The sequence below is a fragment of the Macrobrachium nipponense genome, chromosome 1 (assembly GCF_015104395.2).
Source record: "Macrobrachium nipponense isolate FS-2020 chromosome 1, ASM1510439v2, whole genome shotgun sequence".
Classification (NCBI taxonomy): Eukaryota; Metazoa; Arthropoda; class Malacostraca; order Decapoda; family Palaemonidae; genus Macrobrachium; species Macrobrachium nipponense.
The window spans coordinates 62826857-62851078 of NC_087200.1; the positions used below are offsets into that span (position 1 = coordinate 62826857).

The following is a 24222-nucleotide window of genomic DNA, read 5'->3' on the forward strand; positions in this document are numbered from 1 at the left end:
GCCAAGGATGTTTATTGTCTCAGTGGAAGATATTCAGCTGGACAAAACACTTTGGAACTTTCAGAAATGTTTTATCTAGAAATCTAATTACGTACTTATTTAACAATAATGATAAAACTTTGATGGAAAATATCACATTTCCTTTTGTAAAAGAAGACAAAGAATATGCCTCAGTTGCCAAATACGTAATGTGTTTAGAACAATATATTACAGATTTGAACCATGTATTTTTTAGACTTGTCCTGTACATAATTCACGTTCCTGTGTATAGATATCCAAAATGTAGTATGTTCTTCTATGAATAAATAAAAACAAACCCTTTATGCCAATCCCAAAGAATTAAGAATACGTATTGACTTAGTGGATTATATAATGAAAATAGTTGAGTTGAATTATCAATAGCCATGAATTGTTTAGGTGTTATAGCAGAACCAAGATAGCTTCTAGCCTTGGCCTTCACCAAACGAACTGTAGTCATGCATTGTTCAAGTTGCCAGTAGGTCACAATTGATTTTTTACATGTTTTCAGGTACGATGCAGGAACTTAAGTCAGATTACGTGTGATGGAGTTGATATTGTTAAGGCAGTCTCTGTTAATATCAAATGGGAATTGATTCACCTTACTTTCTTGAAACTTTCCCCATAAGAAAGCAGACTTCATGCAAAATAATCAATAGCTTCACTTTCATGTATGTTGTCAAGTCATATTTACTACTTTGGTTGTCTTGAATATGTAATGTTGACCATTAGACTAGTGTGTGTTCATATTGAGAATAGAGTAGATTATTGAGTGTTTGTTGTGTTATACTGTTTATTTTTGTGCCACTTTTCATGATACAGCAATTGTAATTCATGATATGGCACTTGCAAAAAGTTAGAAATTCTTCAGGTGATAGGAATTGTGATAAAAAATAAGGATATGTCGGAGGTAGGCTATTGAATAATTTGTGTAAGAGGTGTCACAGTGACGTCACTAGCTGAATGGTTAGGCATTGATTACTGGTGATGTAGAATAAGTAACAAGGTTTTAGTGGCATTTGTGGTCTACCCTTCCCGGTGTAAAGTACAAACAGGGTGTATTGCTGATACTGTTTTGCTTTCGCGCAAGTGTTCCCAGTGGGTAAGATAGTACAATTTTAATATGTTTGCTTATGTGCTTTACTAGAGTAATAATAATTGCAGAATTGATAGTGTCTTTTTTTATTATTTCATAAAGGAATATAATAAAGAACTTATGCATAGTAGTTGTGTTAACAGTAGTCATATGAATGGTAGTATATACTAGATGTTAGGTGTAGACATTACAGTAGTAGCAGTCAATAGTTTTATAGAGAACTCTTTAATTTTGTAGTTACTGATGAAATTTTTGAGGGGTGCCTTATCTCTTATGGGTTCACAAAATATATACTTAGACTAGTGAAACAATGAGAAACAAATGGTGTGACTGCTACCCACAAGGGAAAGTATCTTGTATCACTTGTCGAACATCTTTTTTTTGTGAACTCTTTCTCATTAGGCAGGCAAGTTTAAGATTGCTTGTTGAACTACTTTTTTTCTTTTTTTTTTTCCTTCAGTTGTGTGTGTTGATCATTGTGGGAATTGTTCATCTCTATTTTAGTAGTTCAGTGTTACTGAATTTTTGTTGAAGTTTTTGATATGCCTCTTGTTGAATTAAAGGTGCAAAAGTCAAATCTCACAGAGAAGACTTTAGGTCATGCCTGCATATCTTGTTCATGCTGTACTTTATATTTTGTTATATTGTTGTTTGATAATTATGTTACTATACTTTGTTACTATTGTTGTTTGATAATTATGCTACCACTACAATTCATTCAGTAGCTGGGCATGGTGTTTATGCTTAGGCATTTAAGGGTAGGCATTGCCTGTGAGAGGTGTATCCATGTGATACACAATTCTATTTTTGTACATGAACTTCCCTGACAGATATATACTTAGCTATAGTCTCCGACGTTCCCGACAGAATTTCAAATCTCGCGGCACACGCGACAGGTAGGTCAGGTGGTCTACCTTACCCGCCGCTGGGTGGCGGATGTACGAACCACTCCCGTAAGCTTGTCAGATTTTTCTCTGTCGCGGGAACGATAACAACTGTTGTCGGTTCCTCTCGATAGTTTTTCGATTCTCGCTTGCCTGGAGTTAATTTGGACTTCTTTTGGTGACGTATTCGCTTTGTTTGGCTTGGCATACGCTGATTGTGGACCGGTTTGATTTTGAGTTTGATTTTCCTTAACGATGTCTGATCTAGAATCGGTAGTTAAAACTTCGGTTTTGTTTAGGGTTTGCGTGAATGAAGGATGTAAGGTGAGGTTGCCGAAAGCTTCGGTAGACCCCCACACGGTTTGCATGAAATGCAGGGGAATGAATGTGCTTTTGCTAACCCTTGTAATGAATGTAAGGGATTGAATGAAGAAGAATATAAGGCTCTCTCTTCTTATGTTAGGAAGTTGGAACGTGATAGAGTGCGTAAGGCTTCCTCTAGAAGTTCTAGCAGATCTAGAATGAGTGAGTTGGATGTGGATCCTAATAGTACTAACGTAGAATTAGAACCTTCTTCCCAAGTGGCAGCCCCGGCTCCCCGCACCGAAGCCGAAGATTCGCCTTCGGAGGCGGCAGCTCTGAAAGCCAAGAATCGTTCTATGGAATCAGAAGATTCGTCAGTTGGAAGGTAAGGAGAGTGTTAGTGATCAGTGCAGTGTCCCCCCCAGTGTTGTGGAGGGTGCGTCTGACCGGCTCCTTAGTGCCTCTAGGCCTAGACCTCTTCCAGACTCCCAGTTCCAGTGGAGTAGGAAAGTCGAAAGCCGCAGGAGGGCTAGGGAGAGCCCCCACCGGCAGGCGTCCCCTCGGCAGATCCTGAAGTACGCTCCCAGGGATTGCCTCGGATCGCTACAAGAAGGAGCTCCTACGCCAATGCTTCTCCTCTTCGTCGTCTCCTCTCCGAAGAGAGGTTGGAACTCCCCGGATGCGTCGCGCCCGTTGAAGAGGGCTTGGAAAGGCTCCCTGCAGTCCTTTGGCTTCTAGTCCGGAGGTTTTCCCGGAAGAATCGTCGGTGGAGGCGAAGAAACCCAAGAAATCCTGTGATCGTTCTTCTTCTCGCGCTCGCGCTCGGCGCCCGCCTGCTTCCGAGGAAGAACAAGCAGATTCTCCTACGAGAGTACTCGCGGGACTTCAAGCTCAGATCACGGCGCTAGCAGACTCTCTAGCAGTTAGATCACGTAGGAAGAAGGACGTTTCTCTTCCGATCAAGAGATCTAGGCGCCGCTCTTCAGAGGATCGTTCTCCTTCATATGGGGAGGTTTCGTATGAAGGTGGGGGGGCTCGCGTGAGCGCCCTCGCTCGCGTGAGCGCCCTCGCTCGCCTGGCTCTCTTTCGATTTCAAGACGCCAAACATCGGTAGGACGCTCTATGGAGAAAGAAGTTTTTTCTCCAGATTGGATTCCCGCTTCCGGTAAGCGCACTGCACCTGCTCATCACGCGATTTCTTCAACTCCCTCGCGTGAAACTTCTCCTCAAGCAGCACCTCAAGATTCTAGAAGGTCGCCCTTATACAAGTAGGCGTTCTTCTTCCAGATGTCATCTCCTCGAGTGTCGGATCGTGACTTCTCTCCTGACAGGCATCTAGAGTCTGGTAGGAGTCGTGTGCATGATAGACGGCCTACTGTAGCCGCTCCCCGAAGGTAGGCGCCAAGAGCCTACTGCACATAGATCTCCTAGTAGGCGCTCGTCTCTTTTAAGGCGTCATACTCCTGATTATTCTCCTAGGGGCAGACAACAAGAGTCTTTCAAGCGCCCTTCTCCGTGTAGGCGCTCTCCCGCTTCTAGGCGCACTTCTCCTGACCGTTTGTCTCTTGGTAGGCACCAGGAATCCCGGAAGCGCCCTTCTCCAAGTAGGCGCTCGTTAGTTTTGAAGCGCCCTTCTCCTGAATGTTACCCTCTTGTTAGACGTCAAGAGTCTCGCAAGCAGCCTTCTCCTAGTAGGCGCATTTCGCCTTCCAGTCGGACTTCCGTTGATCGTACGCAACTGGACAGGTATGGAGAGCCGCGCAAGCGCTCTGCTCTCGATAGGCGCTCTTCTCTGGCAGCCGCTCGCCTCAGGATAGGCGCATAAGAGTATAGTAGGCGCTCGCCTCCTCGTAAGCGCCCTGTGGATGTTTCCGAGGATTCTCGGAGTAGGAGCCCTACCTCTCCTTCGGCTGAGATTCCGTATACCTCGAAGAGGGAGTCTCATCGTAGACTTCCCAGATCTTCTCATCGTTCTCCAGTGGATGTGAACTCTTCTAAGAGAGGGCGTTCTCCAACCTCTCGCTCAACTCCTGCTAGGATCCCTTCGTCACATAAGGATCTTCCGCGCTCGCCTCGAGAAGACGTCCTAGAAGGTTCGGATGAGGAACCGAACACTTCTGCTGCTGTCTCTTCTTACAAGAAGCTTACAGAGCTACTTTTACAAGTTTTTGGGGATTCCCTTACGCCTACGGCTCTCCTCTCCTCACTCACTTTTTTCAACGGCGAAAGACACGAAGAGTTCTTCTTGTGTGAGGATGAAGCCACTCTTTCTATGAAGAAGGCACTGAGGAGTTTTGGTTCCTGGATGGCTTCCAAAGAAGAAGCGGGGAAACGATGTTCGCTTTTCCTCCTTCGGAAGTTATCAGGACGAGCTGGTTTCCTGGTACGAAACAGGAGAGCCCTTAGGATGGGTCTACCGTCTTCGGTGATTCGGATTTTTCGGCACTGGTAGATTCGACAAGGAGAACTGCCCTTAACTCTGCTAAGAACGACTTGGGCAATGAATGAATTGGATCATTTGCTCAAAGGTATGTTTAGAGTGCTAGAAGTATTTAACTTCCTTGATTGGTCGTTGGGAGTCCTAGCCAAGAAAATTGAAGTGCCAGAGTCAATTTCGCCAGAAGATCTTATGTGTTTTGTCTTGTATGGACAAGTCGGTAAGAGACGGAGCGAGTGAAATCGCCTCCCTTTATGGGGCCGGGATCGTGAAGAAGAGGTCGGTTTATTGTTCCTTCTTAACGAAGTCGGTCTCCCATGCTCAGAGGTCTTCTTTGCTGTTTGCTCCTCTGTCTACTCAGTTGTTCCCGAAACATCGAGTGCAGGACATTTCGAGGTCACTTTCGGCCAAAGCCACCCAGGACCTTTTGGCACAGTCGGCAAGAAAAAACCTCGCCCTTCCTTCCCTACCAAGGCTAAGAAGGAAAAGGCAAGTGTTCGAGAACCCTTTTTCGAGGGGCATCTTCATCAAGAAAAACTACGTTTAGAGGTCGTAGGACCTTCAAGAAGGGGTAAGACTTTCGCCAAGTCTGTTAAGGCCCCCAAATAACTTGCAAGTCCTTCAATCAACGGTGGGCGCCAGACTCTTAGAGTTTGCAGAAGTCTGGGCCAAAAAGGGGCGGATCCTTGGACCCTTTCTATTTTGAGGAGAGGTTACCTCATCCCTTTCGTCGAAAGACCTCCCTTGACGGCCATCCCAAGGGAACTGACGGCCAGGTACAGAGACCCCATCATGAATCAAGCTCTCCATCTAGCAGTAGATCAGATGCTGGAGAAGGGGGCTATCGAACTAGTGACAGACCATCATTCATCGGGCTTCTACAACCGCCTTTTCCTAGTTCCGAAGTCCTCAGGGGGATGGAGACCGGTTGTTGGATGTAAGCGCCCTGAACTTCTTCGTAGAAAAGAAGAAGTTCACGATGGAAACGCCTTCATCAGTGCTGGCAAGCACTTCGTCCAGGGGACTGGATGGTTTCCTTGGATTTACAGGACGCTTACTTCCACGTACCGATCCATCCTTCCTCGAGGAAGTTTCTCAGATTCATGATGGGGGGGTGATTTTCAGTTCAGGGCTCGTGTTTCGGCCTCTCGACGGCCCCTCAAGTGTTCACGGGGATTTTGAGGAATGTGGCTCAATGGCTTCATTTGAAAGGGGTGAGGATATCCATGTACCTCGACGATTGGCTAATAAGGGCCAATTCAGAAGATCGTTGTTTGAAGGACTTACAAGTAACTTTAGAATTGACGAAGGCTTTGGGACTTCTCGTCAATTTCAAGAAGTCATCACTAATTCCCGAGCAAGAGTGTGTGTATCTTGGGATACAGATGAACTCTCTGAGTTTTCGGGCTTTGCCCTCGCAGGAATTGGATAGCCCGAGGATTCGAGAGAGTAACAACCTTCTTAGGGAAAGAAGTATGCACAGTGAGGGAGTGGAATGAGTCTGCTGGGGACACTCTCCTCTCTGGAGCAATTCGTTTCCCTAGGAAGGTTGCACCTGAGACCACTCCATTCTTTCTTCATCGGGAAATTGGAGTCGTCGTTCTCAGGATTTGCCGTTCTCCCTGTCGTTATCCCAGGACATCAAGAAACATCTCTTATGGTGGACAGATCCCAACCTCTTTGCGAAGGGACTGTCTCTTCAATCACAGACCCCCAACCTGGTGTTGTTCTCCGACGCGTCGGACATGGGGTGGGGTGCAACTCTGGGAACCAGCGAAGTGTCAGGTACCTGGGTGGGGGACCAGGTAGACCTGGCACATCAACAGAAAGGAGTTGATGGCTGTGTGGTTGGCTCTGAAGGCTTTCGAGCCCAAAGTCAGAAGATCGGTAGTGCAGGTCAACGCGGACAACACTACAGCTCTGGCATACATCAGGAAACAGGGGGGGGGGGCGCATTCCTTCTCCCTGTACGAGACAGCAAGAGACCTTCTTCTGTGGGCAGAAGAAAGAGGAATCAAGCTTCTCACCAGGTTCGTGCAGGGAGAAAGGAATGTAAGAGCAGATCTCTTCAGCAGGAAAGATCAGGTCCTTCCCACAGAGTGGACCCTTCATCTGGATGTATGCCAGAGCCTGTGGAAGTTATGGGGCAGGCCACACATAGACCTCTTTGCACGTCAAAGAACAAGAGGCTGGATCCTTACTGCTCTCCGATATCAGATCCAGAGGCAGTAGCAATAGATGCTCTTCTTCTAGACTGGAACGGACTCGACGTCTACGCGTTTCCCCCTTCAAGATCCTGGGGCTAACCATCAAGAAGTTCGTAGAGTCCGATTCAACGAGAATGACCTTAATCGCTCCCTTTTGGCCGGCCCAAGAATGGTTCACAGAGGTACTGGAATGGTTGGTGGACCTTCCAAGATCGCTCCCGCTAAGGAGCGATCTACTCAGACAACCCCACTTCGACAGGTACCACAAAAAATCTCCTCGCTCTCAGTCTGACTGGTTTCAGACTGTCCAAAGTTTGGTCAGAGCGAAAGGCTTTTCAGCAACAGCTGCTAAAGCAATCGCAAGGAGCGAGGAGACCTTCCACTTGCGTGTATACCAGTCAAAGTGGGATGTCTTCAGACGTTGGTGCAAGAGGAAGAACATTTCCTCTTCCAGTACCTCTGTGACCCAAATTGCGGATTTTCCTTATTTTCCTCAAAGAAGAATGTCATCTGGTTGTGTCAACTATTAAGGGATACCGCAGTATGTTGGCGGCGGTATTTCGGCATAGAGGCTTAAATATATCCGATGATAAGGACCTGCATGATCTTATTAGATCATTTGAAACCATTAAGCGTCCTCATGTAGTACCGAACTGGAATCTAGACGTAGTCCTACAAATTCCTTGGATCGTCTAGATTCGAACCTCCTGGCTTAGCCTCTTTCAAGGATTTGACGAAGAAGGCTATCTTCCTTTGGCCCTAGCTACAGCTAAGAGAGTGAGTGAGCTCCAAGCTATTGAGGGCAATGTAGGGTTTAAGGAAGATTCTATGGTGTGTTCATTTCTTCCAAGTTTCCTGGCAAAGAATGAAAACCCATCACGCCCTTGGCCCAGGAGCTTTGAAGTTCGTAGTTTATCTTTTCTAGTAGGGGAAGAGCCTGAAAGAACTCTTGCCCTATGAGAATTATGAAGTATTTTCCTTAAGAGGAAGGAACAACTTAAGGCTAATCAAGATGTGCTTTGGTGCTCCGTAAAGGACCCCACTCGGCCCATGTCGAAGAATGCTCTTTCCATTTTCTGAGAAGCCTTATTACAGAGGCACATGTTGCCTGTAAGGAAGATCATTTTTTTTAGACTACTGAAAGTGAAAGCTCACGAGGTGAGAGCCATCGCAACTTCGCTTGCATTCAGAAAAAATATGTCTGTGCGGAACTTGATGGAGGCGACTTTTTGGAGATGCCAATCGGTTTTCGCAAAACCACTACCTACGTGATGTAAAAATCACATATGATAAATCGCTTTTCGCCTTGGGTCCTTTCGTATCGGCGGATTCGGTGCTGGGGCAGGGAGCTGAAACTTATCCTGTGTAAATTTTTTATATGTTACCCTATATTTTATATTGTTGTTTTTGGTTGTCTGAAAGAGGTGCAGGAGGCACCTCTTTTTGTCGTAATATTAACCCTTTGTATTTTGGTTAGGTGGTCTGGTGGGTTTTGGCTCCTTGCAGAGGTAGTGGTAAGGATCTGTTAGGTAAGCGGACAAGGTCCCTCTAACAGCATCCGAATTGGATTCTACCACAATAGGGGATCACATATCCCATGGTAGATCCGAGAGTCTTTCAGCATCAGGTAAACGTCTAGCTGTAGCTCTCCAGGCAATGCAGACTCAGAGATAGTATCTATGAAGTCTTCATCCTGAAAAGGTGAGAACCAAGGTTTTTATATCCTACAACATTAGTTGTTTCCCGTCTTACCTGTATTATTGAGCTGTCTCTTACCCTCCACCAAGGGTGCCAATCAGCTAAGTATATATCTATCAGGGAAGTTCATGTACAAAAATGATATTGTTAAACTACAATAAAGTTTTTGTACATACTTACCTATGGCAGATATTATACGGATTAATGGCCCACCCACCCAGCCTCCCCTCAGGAGACAGGTGGAAGAGAAAAATCTGACAAGCTTACGGGAGTGGTTCGTACATCCGCCACCCAGCGGCGGGGTAAGGTAGACCACCTGACCTACCTGTCGCGTGTGCCGCGAGATTGAAATTCTGTCGGGAACGTCGGAGACTATAGCTAAGTATATATCTGCCAGGTAAGTATGTACAAAACTTTATTGTAGTTTAACAATATCATATTTACTTGTTCTGTGCTTTAGAATACATTATGATGCTTGTTGAAATTAATGTGTGTAGACCTGTATCTGGCAAAGGGAAATGTGAGGGGTTTTCAAGGAAGTATCTTCCTAGACTTGGAGCCTTTGTCCTGCATCCTTCAAAGCTGCAAATGGAGGTTCAAATCCCAGTGATGACCCTTAGAGCATTAAAAGAAACTTCTTGAAGAGGGATCTAGTGTTCTTCCACATCTGTAAGAGCACAAACCTCAAGTTCCTCTAAAAGCATTGCCTTTTAGGGGATAAGTACATCCCCTGATTTTTAGACAGTGCTGGAACAAGGAGTGTGGTGTTTTCTAAGAGGAAGATATACCATAACTTGGGTGTGGATGAACTACAGAAGCCTCTGTTAAATATTTAAGAGTATGCCTCTACAGCACCTCAGTTAGTTAGAAAGTATTAGCAGCAGCTGACATGATGGCAAAGTGCCTGCTGTTAGCATCAACAGAAAATACTTGAGAAGCATTTTGTGCACAGACTGTGCAGGGTGTGCTTGCAGCATAAGGTACTAAGTATACCCATGTTAAAGTGGAAGTGGTACTAGGTTGATGGCAAGGTAAACAAGAAAAAATTCAGTTCCCTCCTTCTTTTGCTATACATTTTCAACTATACTATTAGCAGATTCAAACACATTTCTAACTATGAACAGATTCAAATGGGTAAGCTGGAGTTACCGTGGTAAAGATGGTCTCACACCTGTTGTTTAACTACTAAATGGTTTTGAGCCACCTTTTTTTATATTGTATAAGCTTGCTTAGCAAGTTAATATAATTTTGGCATTCTCCATATGAATGTGGGATCTGTTGAATGATGATGATAGTAATGATTTCAGAGCAAAATCTTTTGCCCATAATGGTCTGTTAGTAACAAGTAAAACTAAGAAGTTTATATTTATGGAATATCAAAATCATATGAAATTGTGTTCTTTCAATAAGAGGATTAACGTAATGTACTACTTTAATTTGCTAACTCTCTCTCTCTCTCTCTCTCTCTCTCTCTCTCTCTCTCTCTCTCTCTCTCTCTCTCTCTCTCTCTCTCTCTGGGAACTGCAGATTGCCTAAATTTGTTTTCCTTATTTCCTTTATTATTTAAAAACTGTTGCCATATTTTTAACATTTCCCCTTCAGTTCTACTAGAGTCTGAGTGCTTATAACCATTGTGTGATGTATTTAACTTAGTTTTGTACCCACAGATGTTGCTATGGAAGGTCTTGATGAAGAAGACCACTTTCGAGATTTGGAACTTATTAGAGAAAGGTAAGAAGTTCTTTGTGATCTTGAGAAATGGTATGTATAGGCATACTGATAAAGATAAACATATATACAGTGTGTTTGGGTTTTTATCAAACATTGCTATGTTCAACAAATTGTTAGTGTCATTTAAAACCTTTGTCAAATGCATTTACATTATTTAGGGTCAAAAATGTTTTGAAAAAATCTCAAAAGGTTCTTGAAAATTCCAGATGTAGTGCTCTGAACAGAAGTAAAAGTATTGGAAAGGGAAACAACTTGGAAGAGGCAACAAAGAAGCCTGCTCCCGTCTGCACTTTGAAGGATCACTCCAATGATGTCACTTGTGTTGATTTTGCTGGAAGATCACTTCTGGCTACTGGGTCGTCGTAAGTTTTTAGATTTTCATTTGCCCTTTGAGAATTTAAATGGCTTCAGAAGGTAGAGGTTTAGCATAGTACATACTTTTTGTATAGCTATGAATAGCAAAATTTTTTATATCAATTTTGTCAGTGAAAAGAAGATAATCATATAAGCTTCCCCCTTTCATATAGATTAACAGAGTGCAAATTAACCTTCAAATTGAGTATCCTACAATGTACCACATAACTTCTAGAGTAAAATGAGATGAGCACCAACTCGGATCAAAACTTGAAAGGTATTCTAACAGTTTTTATAGTCATATGGTAAACTCAGCTGAAGCCTGGGAGGTGACCTCGCATGTTCAATTGGTGGTGTGTATATGATGGATTGATGAGCAAGTGGTAGAGCTTTTTATGAGGTACCAAACATCCTTTGTTCATACGCGGACAAATCTTTGGTCTTAACAATAGTATAATTTCTAGCGCCGAGCTGGATCCGGTTAAAACACAGATTAAAGCAAGGAATCTTGTGAGATCTGCCAATGCATGCATATATCAGGTGAAGAGTGGTCAAGAACCACGCACTTACGCCACCGCGTCAGTCTTTTCTTAACTGCCTGGGGGAGAGTTGTGGTTGACCTCTCTCGGCCTTTACCCGGTTCTTTGCCCATTTCAATTGTGTTTGTGTGTGGCTGTTATTATGGCTTCTTCTCCTCCTCCTCCTCGGCCTCGTCAACGTGTGTGCCCTGGAACTCCAGGTTTTCCGTGTTCTCGATTTTTGGCTTCGGTGGTGACCGATCCCCACATCACGTGTAGTAGGTGTCGCTCTAATGTTTGTAGAATAACGAATCCTTGCATGAAATGCTGTGCTTGGGCTACGGAGCAGTGGAAGTTGTTTTATAGCAAGAGAAAGCATCGGAGGGTTTCTACTCTTTCTTCATAGGACAGCTTTTATTCACCTCTTCCCGATGCTTCGTCTTCTGCTGCGTTCACACCTCATAGTAGTGTTGTGCCTTTGTCCCCTTCCTTTTCTTCCATTGATTTGTCGTTGGAAGTATCGGGAGGCCCTCAGGCTAATTTTTGTAATGTCGCCCTGTCTTCTTCAGGAGTTAATTTGATTCCCGCATGGGAGGAGGCTTTTTAATCACTCTTTTATTCCAGAGTCGGAGGGGTCCAAGATGGCAGCGATTTGCAAGACACTCAGGCTAGGGGGTTCTCCGTCCTTGGAGGGGTTGCCGGTGCACTTCATGGATGCTCACTATCCCCCCTCCTCATGCTGGCCAGGCCCTCCCCCCTCCTCCTTGCCTCGTCTTCGTGGGTAGCCGAGGTCAGCCATTTTGTATTGCTCCACCAGTGAAAGTTGCTGCTTCGAGTCAGAGGGAAGCCAAGGCATCACCCTGCTCAAGTAACATTTCACCGTGGGGTTCAGTCATTTGTATTCCTCCGCCAGTGGTGTCTGCTTCCCGTTTGGATCGAGGGGAAGCCTGACATCATCGCCACTTGTGATGTCACTTCCATCGATGACGTCACTCCCAGTCGTCTCCTCTGTGCTGCCTCACTCATCTGTGTTGTCAATGTTTGCTGCCGTGACATCATCTCTGCCACCCAGGAGCCTTCTCTTGCTGATCCATCTGAGGCTTTATGCCAGGCGGTTCTTAAGAGATTGAACTCTTGTTTTGGAAGATAAGTTGGCTACCATGTTGGCGGGGAGGACTGGAAGGAAATGTTGCATCGTCCCCGCCTCCTGCGATAGATTGCATATGGAACCAGTGCTGTCTTCCTCTCCTTCCCATCTCCACTGCGTCGGCGTATCAAGCGTGTTGGTGTTTTGAAGAGTGTTAGTGTATCTTCCCTTGTGCAATCTGCAGTGGCTGCTTCGTTCTGTGCATCGAGTCGCAAGCATGTTGCAACCTTCCCCGTCTGTGCACATGTTGCAGGTGCTCCCACTTCTTTTTCTCCAGGGCCTATTCGTCGCCGTAAGGATCTCAAGGCGCCAGTCAAGAGGTTGAAGGTTGTGAGCGTGGAGTTGGTGCAGCAGGAGTGTTTCCCTGCCCCTCTCCCTGGTGCTTCCAGGAGTTTGACTCCGAGGGATTCTCTTTCGATCTTAAGTGTTCGGGATTCCTCTCCAACTCATGTTCGTACGTCTGCCACGCCCTTGCCCATTCGCGGCCTTGTTAAAAGAGTCGTCTGTTGGAAGAGTGTGTAGTGATGTTCCTAGTGTTGTAGTAGGTTTGTCATGGAAGTCGGCGCTTGGACCCAGCCCAGACAGGTTATTTGGTTGCTGGTTCTTCCGTTAATTTAAACAAGGAAGGTGCATTAGATGAGCCTTCTCGTTGTCGGTCTCTGTTGCCGGAGCAGGAGGAGGGAGACACACAAGAGTTTGTCTTCCTTTTCAGAAGTTGTCAATCTCATTCGTGGATTCAACAATTTGGAAAGTAGGACTCAGGCTTGGTCGTCTTACACTCCTTCCTGCTTGGAAGCCTTTCTGGGAGCTACGCAGGATCCCAAATCATCGTTTCAGCTTCCCTTGTCGGGGCACGTCCAGTTGGTCCTGCATAAGGTTAACGCCTCTGTTTCAGATCGGGACGGTTCGCTTCGTTCTAGGGGCTCTGTCAAGCTACTACCCCCGCCTCTCATGAGGCATACAAAATACTATGCTACAAACTCTGCCTTTTCGATGTCGTGTCATCTTAACACGGATGTCATTCATCTGAAGCCGGGATTGACTTTGGAGCAGGTGAGGTCGTTGGCTTTGTCCTAGTCTCCACAGGATGCCTCGGCGTTGGAATCTATGGCAGCCTCCATGTTGCAAACGGTTTCTTGGCTGCACTTTTTGGTTTAGGTCATTGCCAAGATAGCTTCTGACAGGTCCCCAGAAAGGTTGGTGAGTGCGTCCTCTCTTGCCAGTTTGTTGCAGTCTGGAGGCAGGCGTTTTCGTATATGGCTCACCTCAGTGTTAATTTATGGGCTAACTTTCTCCGGATTAGAAGAGACGCAGCTTTATCTAGGATAGACAGATCAGTTGACCCTGAGTCTAGTGACAGGCTAGTGCACCAGGCTGTGTCTAAGTCGGAGTTTCGTCCTCAGAGACATCCGGCTCCTCCTTCTTTCGGGAGGGCCTCGCCTTTCGTCTTGGCCTAGGTCAGAGGACCAACGTACCTTTCGCTCCTGTTCCTTTAAGCCAAGAAGGGGCCCGAGGGGCAGAGGTAAAGGGGGCCATTGTTAGGTTAGGTGCCTCTTCCTCTCCTGTGCCACTGGTGGAGGGGTGCCTGACGGGCCATTGGCCCAAGTGGCAGGGTTATGGGGCGAAGAAGTGGATGTAGATGTTCTTCGGGTGGGGTACCTACTGCCATTTGACTTCTCTCCTCCTCTGTCGGACAAGCTGCAGCTCAGGAAGGCATATCCTCCAGATTCTCTGAAGATGCTGGGCAAGGATGCGATAGAGGAAATGGTGCATCCGTCTCCGGGGTTTTACAGTCACTTCTTCTTGGTGCCCAAGGCGTCGGGAAGTTGGAGACCTGTGATCGACTTATCCACCTTAAATCACTTCATCAGGAGTTCAAGATGGAGACCCCGTGTTCAGTGTTGGCAGCTGTGAGGGAAGGCGACTTCTTGCTGTTAATAGTCCTGTGCTACGGGCTGACAACAGCCCCTCAGGTGTTCACAAGGGTCTTCTCTCTCGTATCAAGTTGGGCCCATGCTCAGGGGATCCGTTTGCTAAGGTACCTCAACGATTGGTTGGTCTTGGCAGGTTCCAGGGAAATGCTGTTGCAGGACAGAGATCTTCTGCTTCGGTTCTGTATGGAACTGGGCATCGTGGTCAACCAGGAAAAGTCAAACCTCATAACCAGTCAAAGGATTCTCTACCTGGGACCTGGGCATGGTCATCAATACGGCAGTTGCAAGTGTTTTTCCGTCGGATCAGAGATTGGAGAAGTTGCGAGTGGTGGCGCACGACTTCCTGTCGGAACCACACAGTCAGCTCACCAGTGGCAGGTTCTTCAGGGAGTTTTGTCTTCCCTGGAAAAGCTGGTCCCTCATGGGCGTCTACATCTGCGGTCTCTACAATGGAGACTGGGGGAATTATGGTCTCCGGTGGGGGACTCACCCCTGTTAAAGATTACTCTTGTCTCTGAAAGGGAGAGAAGACCTTCATTGGTGGCTGGACAACCGAAATCTTTTGAAGGGTGTCCCTCTGTGTTCCCTCCCACCGGACTTCCTTCTGTTTTCAGATGCCTCCCTCGCAGGTTGGGGGACTCATTTTGGCGGCCTCATTGCCTCAGGCGTTGGAGTTTGAAGGACAAACAGCAACATAACAACGTCTTGGAGTTGAAGGCAGCCTACCTGGGTCTGAAGGAGTTTCGGGAGAGGGTAGGTCATTATGTCATTCTCATGTCGGACAACACCACGGCGGTCGCCTATGTGAACAAGCAGGGAGGCCTGGTTTCTCGTCAACTTCACGCCTTGACTCTGGAGGTTCACCAGTGGGCGGTCAGCAATTCGGTAGAGCTCTCAGCCAGGTATATCCCAGGCAAACGGAATATGGTCGCAGACAAACTCAGTCGTCGGGATCAGATCCCAGGCACAGAGTGGTCCCTTCATCAAGTAGTAGCAGACAAGCTCTTCCAGGTTTGGGGGAGACCCATGCTGAACCTTTTTGCCACTCGCTTCAACAGGAAACTGGAGATATTCTGTTCAGTGGTTCCAGATCCTTTAGCGTTCTAACATCCCTGGGACAACCTGAAAGTGTATGCCTTCCCTCCGTTTTGTTTGATCCATCTAGTTCTGAAGAGGCTGATGAGTTCAAGAGGCCGCAGGATAACTTTGGTAGCCCTCTGTGGCCTCAGGCGGAATGGTTTCCAGATCTGCTGTCGTTGTTGTCGGAGGTTCCGAGGGGAATTCCCCCTTGGCGGCGTCTGTGTCGGCCGCATGTGGAAAGGTTCCACCAGTCAGCAGAATCCTTGTCTCTTCACGGTTGGAGGTTATCAAGTATCTCCTCCGAGCGAGAGGCTTTTCTCAGAGAACAGCAGGGCATATGTCCAGCAGTCTCAGAAAGTCGACCTCTGCAGTTTACCAAGGCAAATAGGCGATCTACTGTGATTGCTGTCATCTACTGTGATTGTTGTCGTAAATGGGGTTTTCCTCCACTCTCAACCTCTATTCAGCAAACAGCAGACTTTTTAACCTTCCTCAGAGATGAGAAACATTTGTCCGTTTCTGCCATTAGAGACTAAAGGGCCGACCTGAGTTTAGTGTTATGCCTTAAAGGTATTGACATCTCCTCGTCCTGGGAACTTTCCTGGCTAGTTAAGGTGTTTGAGCAATCAAGTTCTCCTAGGGAGCTCAAGCCTCCGATGTGGGATGTTTCCTTTGTTCTCAATAGCTTCACTAAGGGTCCATATGAGCCTTTGCGTCGCTCATCTGACAGGAACTTGATGTTCAGACAGTTTTCCTTCTGGCCTTGGCATCTTTGAAGAGGGTAGGAGAGCTCCACGGTCTGAGCTATGATGTGATGCACACCCTTCAAATTTGTCCCAGAATTCGTGGCCAAGACCCAAAATCCCTCTGTGTACTATGATAGGTTCACTTCATTTTCCATTCCATCACTGACTGACTTTGTGGATGGTGATGCTCAAGAGCTTTTGTTGTGTCCTGTCTGGGCCCTGCGTTGCTATCTTAAAAGGACACGGCACCTTAGACAGGCTGCCGCAGACTTTTTGTTAGCACAGTATGTACAAAGAAGGTGGTGTCAAAGAATACTGTATTTTTGGATACGGGAAGCCATCAGACAGGCATACTTGACTCTTGATGATTCTGCCACCACGTCTGTGCAGGCTAGAGCACATGATGTTAGGGGTATTGGTCCCTCTTGCTTTCAAAAAGAATTTGGCTGTACACAGTGCTGAGCGCTGGTACTGGGTTACATCAGTCCACGTTCACCTCTTTCTATCTTAAGTATGTTGCCCACAGATCTACGGACATGTTTTCCCTGTGTCCTTCTTCCTTCGGGTTGTTTAAGGAATAGACACGTCATTCGCTGGACTGGTCTGATACAGGAGAGTTAGGTAGTCATACTGATATTGTAGTAGCTTAATATACTAATATCAAACCCGCTATTCGGTAGCATATGCTTAACTCCTTGGCAAGGAGGAGTTGGGAGTGGTAACAAACCCTGGGGTGTTGGTATGCTATTGGACAGTCAAAGTTTCCTTTTTGGTTCCCTATACAGTGGACCCCCTGTATTCGTGTTCTCTGGATTTGCGGATTTCTCTTGGAAACTTTCCCCGCTTTATTCGCGGAAAATTCGCACATTCACAGTATTTTTCTCTAAGAAATATCCACAAATTCCTGTTTTTTTAAATCAATTTCATCATAAAATTAACTTTTTGTGATAAAACTATTAAAAAAAACCAAGTATAAAAATTTTTAGTGGGTTTTCTTGAGCTTTAACTAACAAAATAGGCTGTTTTTAGCATTTTTATAGGGGTTCCAACTATTTGTGGGTTCTAACTATTTACGGGGGGCGGGGTGTTCTGGTACGCATCCCCTGCAAATATGGGGGGACCACTGTACAATGATTCTCCCATATATCATTGTACGTCACTCAGTGTCTGAGTGGTGAGATATCAATTTATCTAGCTTCTCGCGGGCTTCAGTCCCCTTCTGGAGCTGGACTGGTGGGTAGCCCTCCAGCCGGTTTAGGATGTCTTGTACCTCCCTCCAAGTATGAGTCTATCCTATTGTTAAGACCAAAGGTTTGTTTGCGTATGAACAAATGACAAATTTTCTAAGACAATTTGTATTTTTCATAGCTACAAACCTGAGGTCTTAACATTATACTGCCCACCTCTAGCTGCCCCTCTGTCTGTTAAGGCATCCTGAGTTGGGAAAGACTGACGCGGTGGCGTAGGTGCGTGGTTGTTGACCGCTCTTCACCTGATATATGCATTCATTGCCAGATCTCACAAGATTACTTGCTTTCATCTGCGTTTTAACCAGATCCAGCTAGGCGCTAGAAATGATCCTATTGTTAAGATTTCAGGTTTGTAGTTATGAAAAATACTAATTGTCTTAGAAAATTTGTCATTTTAGATATATTCCCTCTCTCATCCACCATACTCTGTATTTATCATTGACACTAACATAGTGCATTCAGAGTACGTAGTACGTACAGTACAGGCAGGCCTCGGTTAACAGCAAGGGTGCCATTCCCAGCTGATGCTGCTAACTGAAAATCAGCAATAACAGCACTAAAAACCTGCTTAACGGCGCTGCTAACCAAATATCGGCACTGTTAACCTGAGATTGGCGCTGCTGTTAACTAGAAATTGGCGTTGCTAACCAGATATCGGCGCTGCTAACCAGAGATATGCACCGAAGATCCAGTTAACAGCATCGCTAGACAAGCCCCGTAAAACCGGATAGCCGTTAACTGATAACACTGTTAACCGAGGGCTGCCTTTATATCATAAACATGCATTAATCTGTCAATTGCATAGCTGATAAGAAGTTTAAGTTTGTTTAAAGCCAGGCAAATGCCTCTGTATTACATGAAAATAAGGGTGTTATGAAAATTGTTAGAAGTAAGATGATTATTGATGTGGTTTAATGTCACAGGTGCATCTGTCATCCACAAGTGAATATGTTAGTAATTCACATCATAGGTAAAGACTACCAAGAGGTAAAAGAAGCAAAAAGGGGACATGCCTTATAACATATGAACTTTGGACTTAGTGGCAAAATTCCATTTAATCAGAAAGCTATTACAGTATAACAGCATTTGCTGTTTGTCAGCTTGAGTCTGGCCTTACGTCAGATATGATAACAACAAGAAATATTCAAAACTGCAAAGATGATTGATGTCTTGTATTTCACTTTAGAGTGTGTGTTAATTTTATGGGAGAAGTATAGTTTTTGCCTTGACTTTCTCACCAAGCAGTGGTCTTTCTGTGGAGGATTGCCTTGATAGGACTACTCTAGAGTTGATTTTTGTGGATGGTGGACTTGTACCTTCACTAGGTAGCATTTGTGACTTATAGGAATAACCTTAACCAAGCAATTGACAGAAAACTGTGTCTATGGCTTGATATGCCACTTCTGCTTTCTGAGAAGCCCTAGAACTCCAGGAGAAATCATTGCTATATCTGTTTGTTCAAAGCAAGGGTGACTGTTTGCAAATGGTCCTTGATGAGGAAGAAATAGGTTCTTGCTGTGCATGATTAAGGATCATATTAGAACATTAGGGCTGTTTTTTATAGAATTTTTTTAACACAGGCAGGATTTGAAGTCTTGACAAGCTGTGTTGAAAGGTTCTGCCTGAAGGCAAATGTCATTAATGGTTAGAATGTATTATTTTGTTCATACTGAGAACAAACCTTCGGTCTTAACAATAGGATAATTTTCTAGCACCTAGCTGGATCCGGTTCAATTGCAGATGAAAAGCAAGGAATCTTGTGAGATCTGTCAATGTGTGCGTACATCGGGTGAAAACTGGTCAAGGACCACGTACCCACGCTACAGCATTCAGTCTTTTTCTTAACCGCCTGGGCGGGAGTCGTGGTTGCCCTCTCTCAGCCTTTTACCCAGTTCATTGCCCGTTTTCACTTGTGTGTGTGTGTGCGCTTGTATTATGGCTTCTTCTGCTCCTTCTCGGCCTTGCCAACGTGTTCCCAGGTCCTCAAGGTTTCCCGTGTTCTTGTTTCCTGGTCTTGTCAGTGACGGACCTACATACAACTTGCAGTAGGTGTTATTCTAATGTTTGTACCATAATGAGTCCGTGTCTAGAATGTCGTGCTTGGGCCAGAGAGCAGTGGAAGTTATTTTATAGTAAGAGGGAGCATTGTAGAGTTTCTACCCTTCCTTCATGGGAGGGATTTTCATCTCTTCCTGATGCATCATCTCCTGTACCACTTGCAGTAGGTGCCGTTCCAATTTTTGTACTATCGCTAACCTTTGTTCAGAATGTCGTTCCTGGTCTGTGTCGCAGTGAAAGGCTTTCTGTGTAAGAAGAGAGAGCACCGTAGGGTATCTGCTTGTTCGTCTTGGGAAGGTTTCTCACCTCCTTGAAGGACAATTCGGCATCCCCTTCTTCTAGAATTTTTCCCTCTGCTAATTTTGATGTCCTATCCCTTTCCTTTTTGTCCATTGATTTGTCTTTGGAAGTTTTGGGAGTTGCACTGGATGCTTTTGTGTGTAATGTTGCCCCCTCTCTTATGGGAGGTAATCTCCCCTCCTCCGAAGATATGGAATCGCACTAGATGATGGCTTTTTCGACCTCCTTAGGCTTATGGGTTGCCCTTCCTTGGATGGCCTATTGTTGCATTTCTTGTCTGCTTGCCAGCCTTTTGGTCTCCACTACTTTGGCTCTTGTGTGCTGCTGCTTAGCGGGATGCCATTAACAACTATGACACATCCTTGGTTGCTGCTTATCTCGCTGACAGTTGGCCAACGACTCAACCTGCCATTCTGAATGCCATGATGTAACTCCAGCATCCTCTCTGCCTATGACATCAGCTGCGCCGTCACTTCTCCCACTGTCTGTTGCTGTGATGTAATTTCCAGCTTTGTCTGTGTCATCACAGTCGGCTGCAGATTCATTGGAGACGTTCCTTCAAGCGAAGGTTGATATCCTGGACTGTTTTTCGCAAGAGGTATCCTGTACTTTTTAGAGGTGTTGTAGGTGGAAAATTCCTTCCCTTTCTACAATTGCCTTCTCCTCCACCCCTCATTCTCGGGTCAGACATTGGAGGATTCCGGCGGACTTTGTTGCTTTGTCTTCTGAGTGTGAGAGGGGTGTTTTGCTGTCTTCCCAGCACGGACATGCCTTCCCCCGGCACATACATGGACGTGTTCCAGTTCATGATGGCTTTCACTCTTCTCTGAGTCTTCAAGTTGTTTCTTTGACTCCTCAGCCTGTTTGAGTTTGCCACAAGGATAAGGCTCTGATTAAGAGGTCGAAGGTACCTAATACATACACAAGTTGCTGATCCTGCACCTTTTAGGAGTTCTCCTGTCCCAGAGACTGTTGCTTCTCCTGTTCTGCCTCCCAACGAATGTGTTCGTCGTGACAGTCGTGAGGCTGTTGATGGTTATGGATGGGAGTTGGTTTGGGGTTGTGGAAGAGTCGCTCAGCCTAGTAGGGCCTCTTTGCCTCTGCATGATTGGAAGGCCAGCATTTCTCCAGTGTCCAAGAACCTTAGGCTTTCTGGTTCTCATTTTCCTAAATTACATAGTATTCCATTCCAAGGAGTTCCCACTTGCATTGTTCACCTTACATAGTTGGGGGCCTTGATTCTTCTTGTCATGGTTGATCTCCTTCTCCAGGACATTCTCTTACGCATCGTTCTTCATCTCATGACCGTGTACGTGGTTTGTCATGGTCGTGTATGTGATTCGGCTCATGGCCTCGTATGTGATTCATTGCTTGACCATGTGCCTGAGCCCCTCTTTCATGGGATCTTCCGTCGTTTGCTGGTGGAAGGTGTGACGTCCGGCTTCCAAGGGATGTTGCTCCAGTGGCCTTAGGGAAGGATGAGGATCCTTCTCAGCCATCGTCTCCATTTCCAGAGCCAGAGGAGTGGAGAGTCAAGATTTTCTGTCTTCTTTTTCGGAGTTTATTGATCTCATTCGTGAGTTCAATAATCTCGAGGGGAGGACATGGAATCAGTCTTCTGTGACCCCTATGGACATGGAGGCCTTGCTCAGTCCGAGGCAGGATGCTAGAGCTTCGTTTGATCTCCCTTGTTCTGGGAATGCATAATCAATTTTGCAGCCTGTTAATGCTTTGGTCTTGGGTTGGGATAACTCCCTGCACTCTCAGTAGGTCTTCTAAGCTTCTCCCTCTCTTCTCGTGCCGCATAGGGAGTACTATTTGACTAACATAGTACAACTGATGTCTCGACACCTTAATTCAGACTTGATCCGTTTAAAGCTGGCTTGACCCTGGATCAGATAAGGGCTAAGGGCCCTCCGTTGACTTCCTCAAGCTTCTTCTGCCTTCCAGACTGTGTTGTGGCTGGACTTTACGTGTACTGCGGTGGCCAGGATAGCCTCGTGTCTTTCTGGTGGAGGTTCTGTGAGCTCGCCCTCCTTGATCAAGTCGCTGCAGTCTGGTGGTGAGGCCATCTCTTACCTGGGCCATCTCAGTGCTAATTTGTTGGGCCAATCTGTTCCTAATTAGGAGGGATGTGGCCTTGTTGAAGGTGGCAGGTTTGGTGGATTCTGTGTCCTTTTGTTCTCTTTGTAACAGGGACCTCCTGGAATTGCAGCTATGAGGATGCAGTTAGAATATGTGATTGACGGCATGCTGATACCAAGGATAGGCTGGTTCAGCCGGCAGTCCCGAAGTTGGAGGCTCCCCCTCACCCTCCACCTCGTTCTTCAAGGCAGAGTAGGTGGTCTCCTCCAAGGAAATCTACCAAGCAGTTGACATCCGTTTGGGCTCCTCAACCTACTGCTCCATCAAAGTCTAAGCAGCAGCAACCTCTTTCATCCTTGCCCCTACAAGCCAGGAAGGGGGACTAGAGGAAGGGTGCCACTCCCTTCCCTTTTCCATGGGTGGGGAGATGCCTGGTGGGCCATTGGGCCAAATCTCAGTACCACAGAGCGGAGAAGTTGGTAGTGGATGTCCTTCAGGTGGGATATCTACTACTTTTGACTTTACTGCCTCTCTCTCGGATCGACCCCTCCTCAACCTAACTTATGCTCAAGGCTCTCCTAAGTACTTAGCTCTCCGGGAGGAAGTGTTGAAGATGTTGGACAAGGGCGCAGTGGAGGAAGTGCAATTTCCTGTATGGGGTTTTACAGTTGGATTTTCCTGGTACCAAAGGCTATGGGTGATTGGAGATCAGTGATAGATCTTTGTACATTGAACCACTTCGTCAGGATGAGGTTCAGAATGGAGACGTCCCAGACAGTTTTGGCAGCTGTAAGGGAGATTGACTTGATGCTGTCGATAGACTTGAAGGATGCTTACTTCCAGATTCCACTTCACCCTTTGTCCAGGAGATTCCTTCGCTTCAGCCTTGGATAGCAAGTGTTCCAGTTCAAGGGCCTTTGCTTCCGTCTGACTACAGCCCTTCAAATGTTCACAAGGTTCTTTACCTTAATTTTGTTGTGGGTTCATGCTCAAGGTATTTGCCTGTTGAGATACCTCGATGATTGGCTGATTTGAGCAAGTTCCAGAGAGAAGCTGGTTCGAGACAGGAACTGTCTTCTCCAGTTTTGTTGGAGTCTAGGCATTGTGGTAAACCTGGAGAGGTCCAATTTGCTTCCCAGCCAGAGGATTCTTTACCTGGGTATGACTGTAGATTCGGCAGCATTGAGGATTTTTCTGTTGGACCAGGTTGCAGAAGTTCAGATCTGCGGCATGCTCCTTCCTTGCACAGTCTGAACAGCCAACTCTCCAGTGGCAGGTTCTTCTCTGGATCTTGTCATCTCTCAAGAAGCTGGTCCCTCATGGTCGACTCTACATTCGCTCTCTGCAGTGGGGAATGGAGGAGTTCTGGTCCCTGGTGGGAGATTCCCCTCAGCAACAGGTACCTCTGTTAGAAGAGGTGAGAAGAGACCTACATTGGTGGTTGGCCGACCAGCTTCTTTAGTTAGGAGTCCTACATTCACCCGCTCTGGATTTACTCTTGTTCTCAGATGGTTCCATGTATGGTTGGGGTGCTCATCTGATGGAGTTCTTGGCCTTGGGTGTTTGGAGTGCAGAGGGCAAGCTGCTTCACATCATGTGTTGGAGTTGAAAGTGGCTTTCCTTGGTCATAGGGAGTTCTGAGAGAGGTTGGAGGGTCATTCTGTAATTTTTGATGTCGGGCAACACCACGTTAGTGGCCTATTTGAACAAACGGGGGCTTGTGTCTCGTTAGCTCCACTTTTTTGACATTCAAGATGCACCAGTGGGAGATCGACAACTCGGTTGAGCTCATGGCCAGGTTCATTTCCAGGTAGGAGGAATGTGGTGACCGACAAGCCTTGTCGTCAAAGTCAAGTCCTAGGTACAGAGTGGTCTCTGCATCGGAACGTAGTAGACAGGCTGTTTCACCTTTGGGGAAGACCCATGTTAGACCTGTTCACCACTCGCTTCAACAGGAAGCTGGAGGTCTACTTCTAGGTGGTCCCAGATCCTCTTGCTTTGGTGGAGGACACTGTACACCATCCTTGGGATAGTCTCAAGGTGTACGCCTTCCCTCCGTTCTGCCTGATCTGTCAGGCCTTGAACAGAGTATGTAATGAGTTCCAGGAATCTCAGGATGACCTTGGTGGTGCCTCTATGTCACAGACAGGGTGGTTCTCAGACCTCCTGTCAGCAGTTCCGAGAGAAATTCCCCCATGGCATAATGTCTTTGCCAGCCTCATGTGGAAAGGTTCCACCAGTCAGTAGCATCCCTATCACTTAATGGCTGGAAACTGTCAAGTTTCTCCGCTTTTCTCGCAATACAACGGGCCAGATGTCCAGCTATCTCAGAAGGTCTTCGTCAGCGGCTTACCAGGGCAAGTGGGCCGTCTACTG

At 46.2% G+C, this 24222-nt stretch overlaps 3 protein-coding genes across 7 annotated transcripts in view; 1 reads left to right on the forward strand and 2 right to left on the reverse strand.

Moving 5' to 3' along the window:
* Positions 1-24222, forward strand: part of LOC135219358 (WD repeat, SAM and U-box domain-containing protein 1-like) — a gene marked incomplete at its 3' end in the record, with an annotated part of 295720 nt that overhangs the window by 215068 nt on the left and 56430 nt on the right. Inside the window, 2 exon segments of the mRNA XM_064256050.1 lie at positions 10311-10374; positions 10581-10736. Coding sequence (XP_064112120.1) covers positions 10319-10374; positions 10581-10736 — 212 coding nt within the window.
* LOC135219355 (NAD kinase 2, mitochondrial-like) overlaps positions 1-24222 on the reverse strand; it is a gene marked incomplete at its 3' end in the record, with an annotated part of 495179 nt that overhangs the window by 159183 nt on the left and 311774 nt on the right.
* The window catches only part of LOC135219357 (WD repeat, SAM and U-box domain-containing protein 1-like), a 255489-nt gene that overhangs the window by 57508 nt on the left and 173759 nt on the right, over positions 1-24222 (reverse strand). The gene's annotated exons all lie outside the window — the stretch shown is intronic.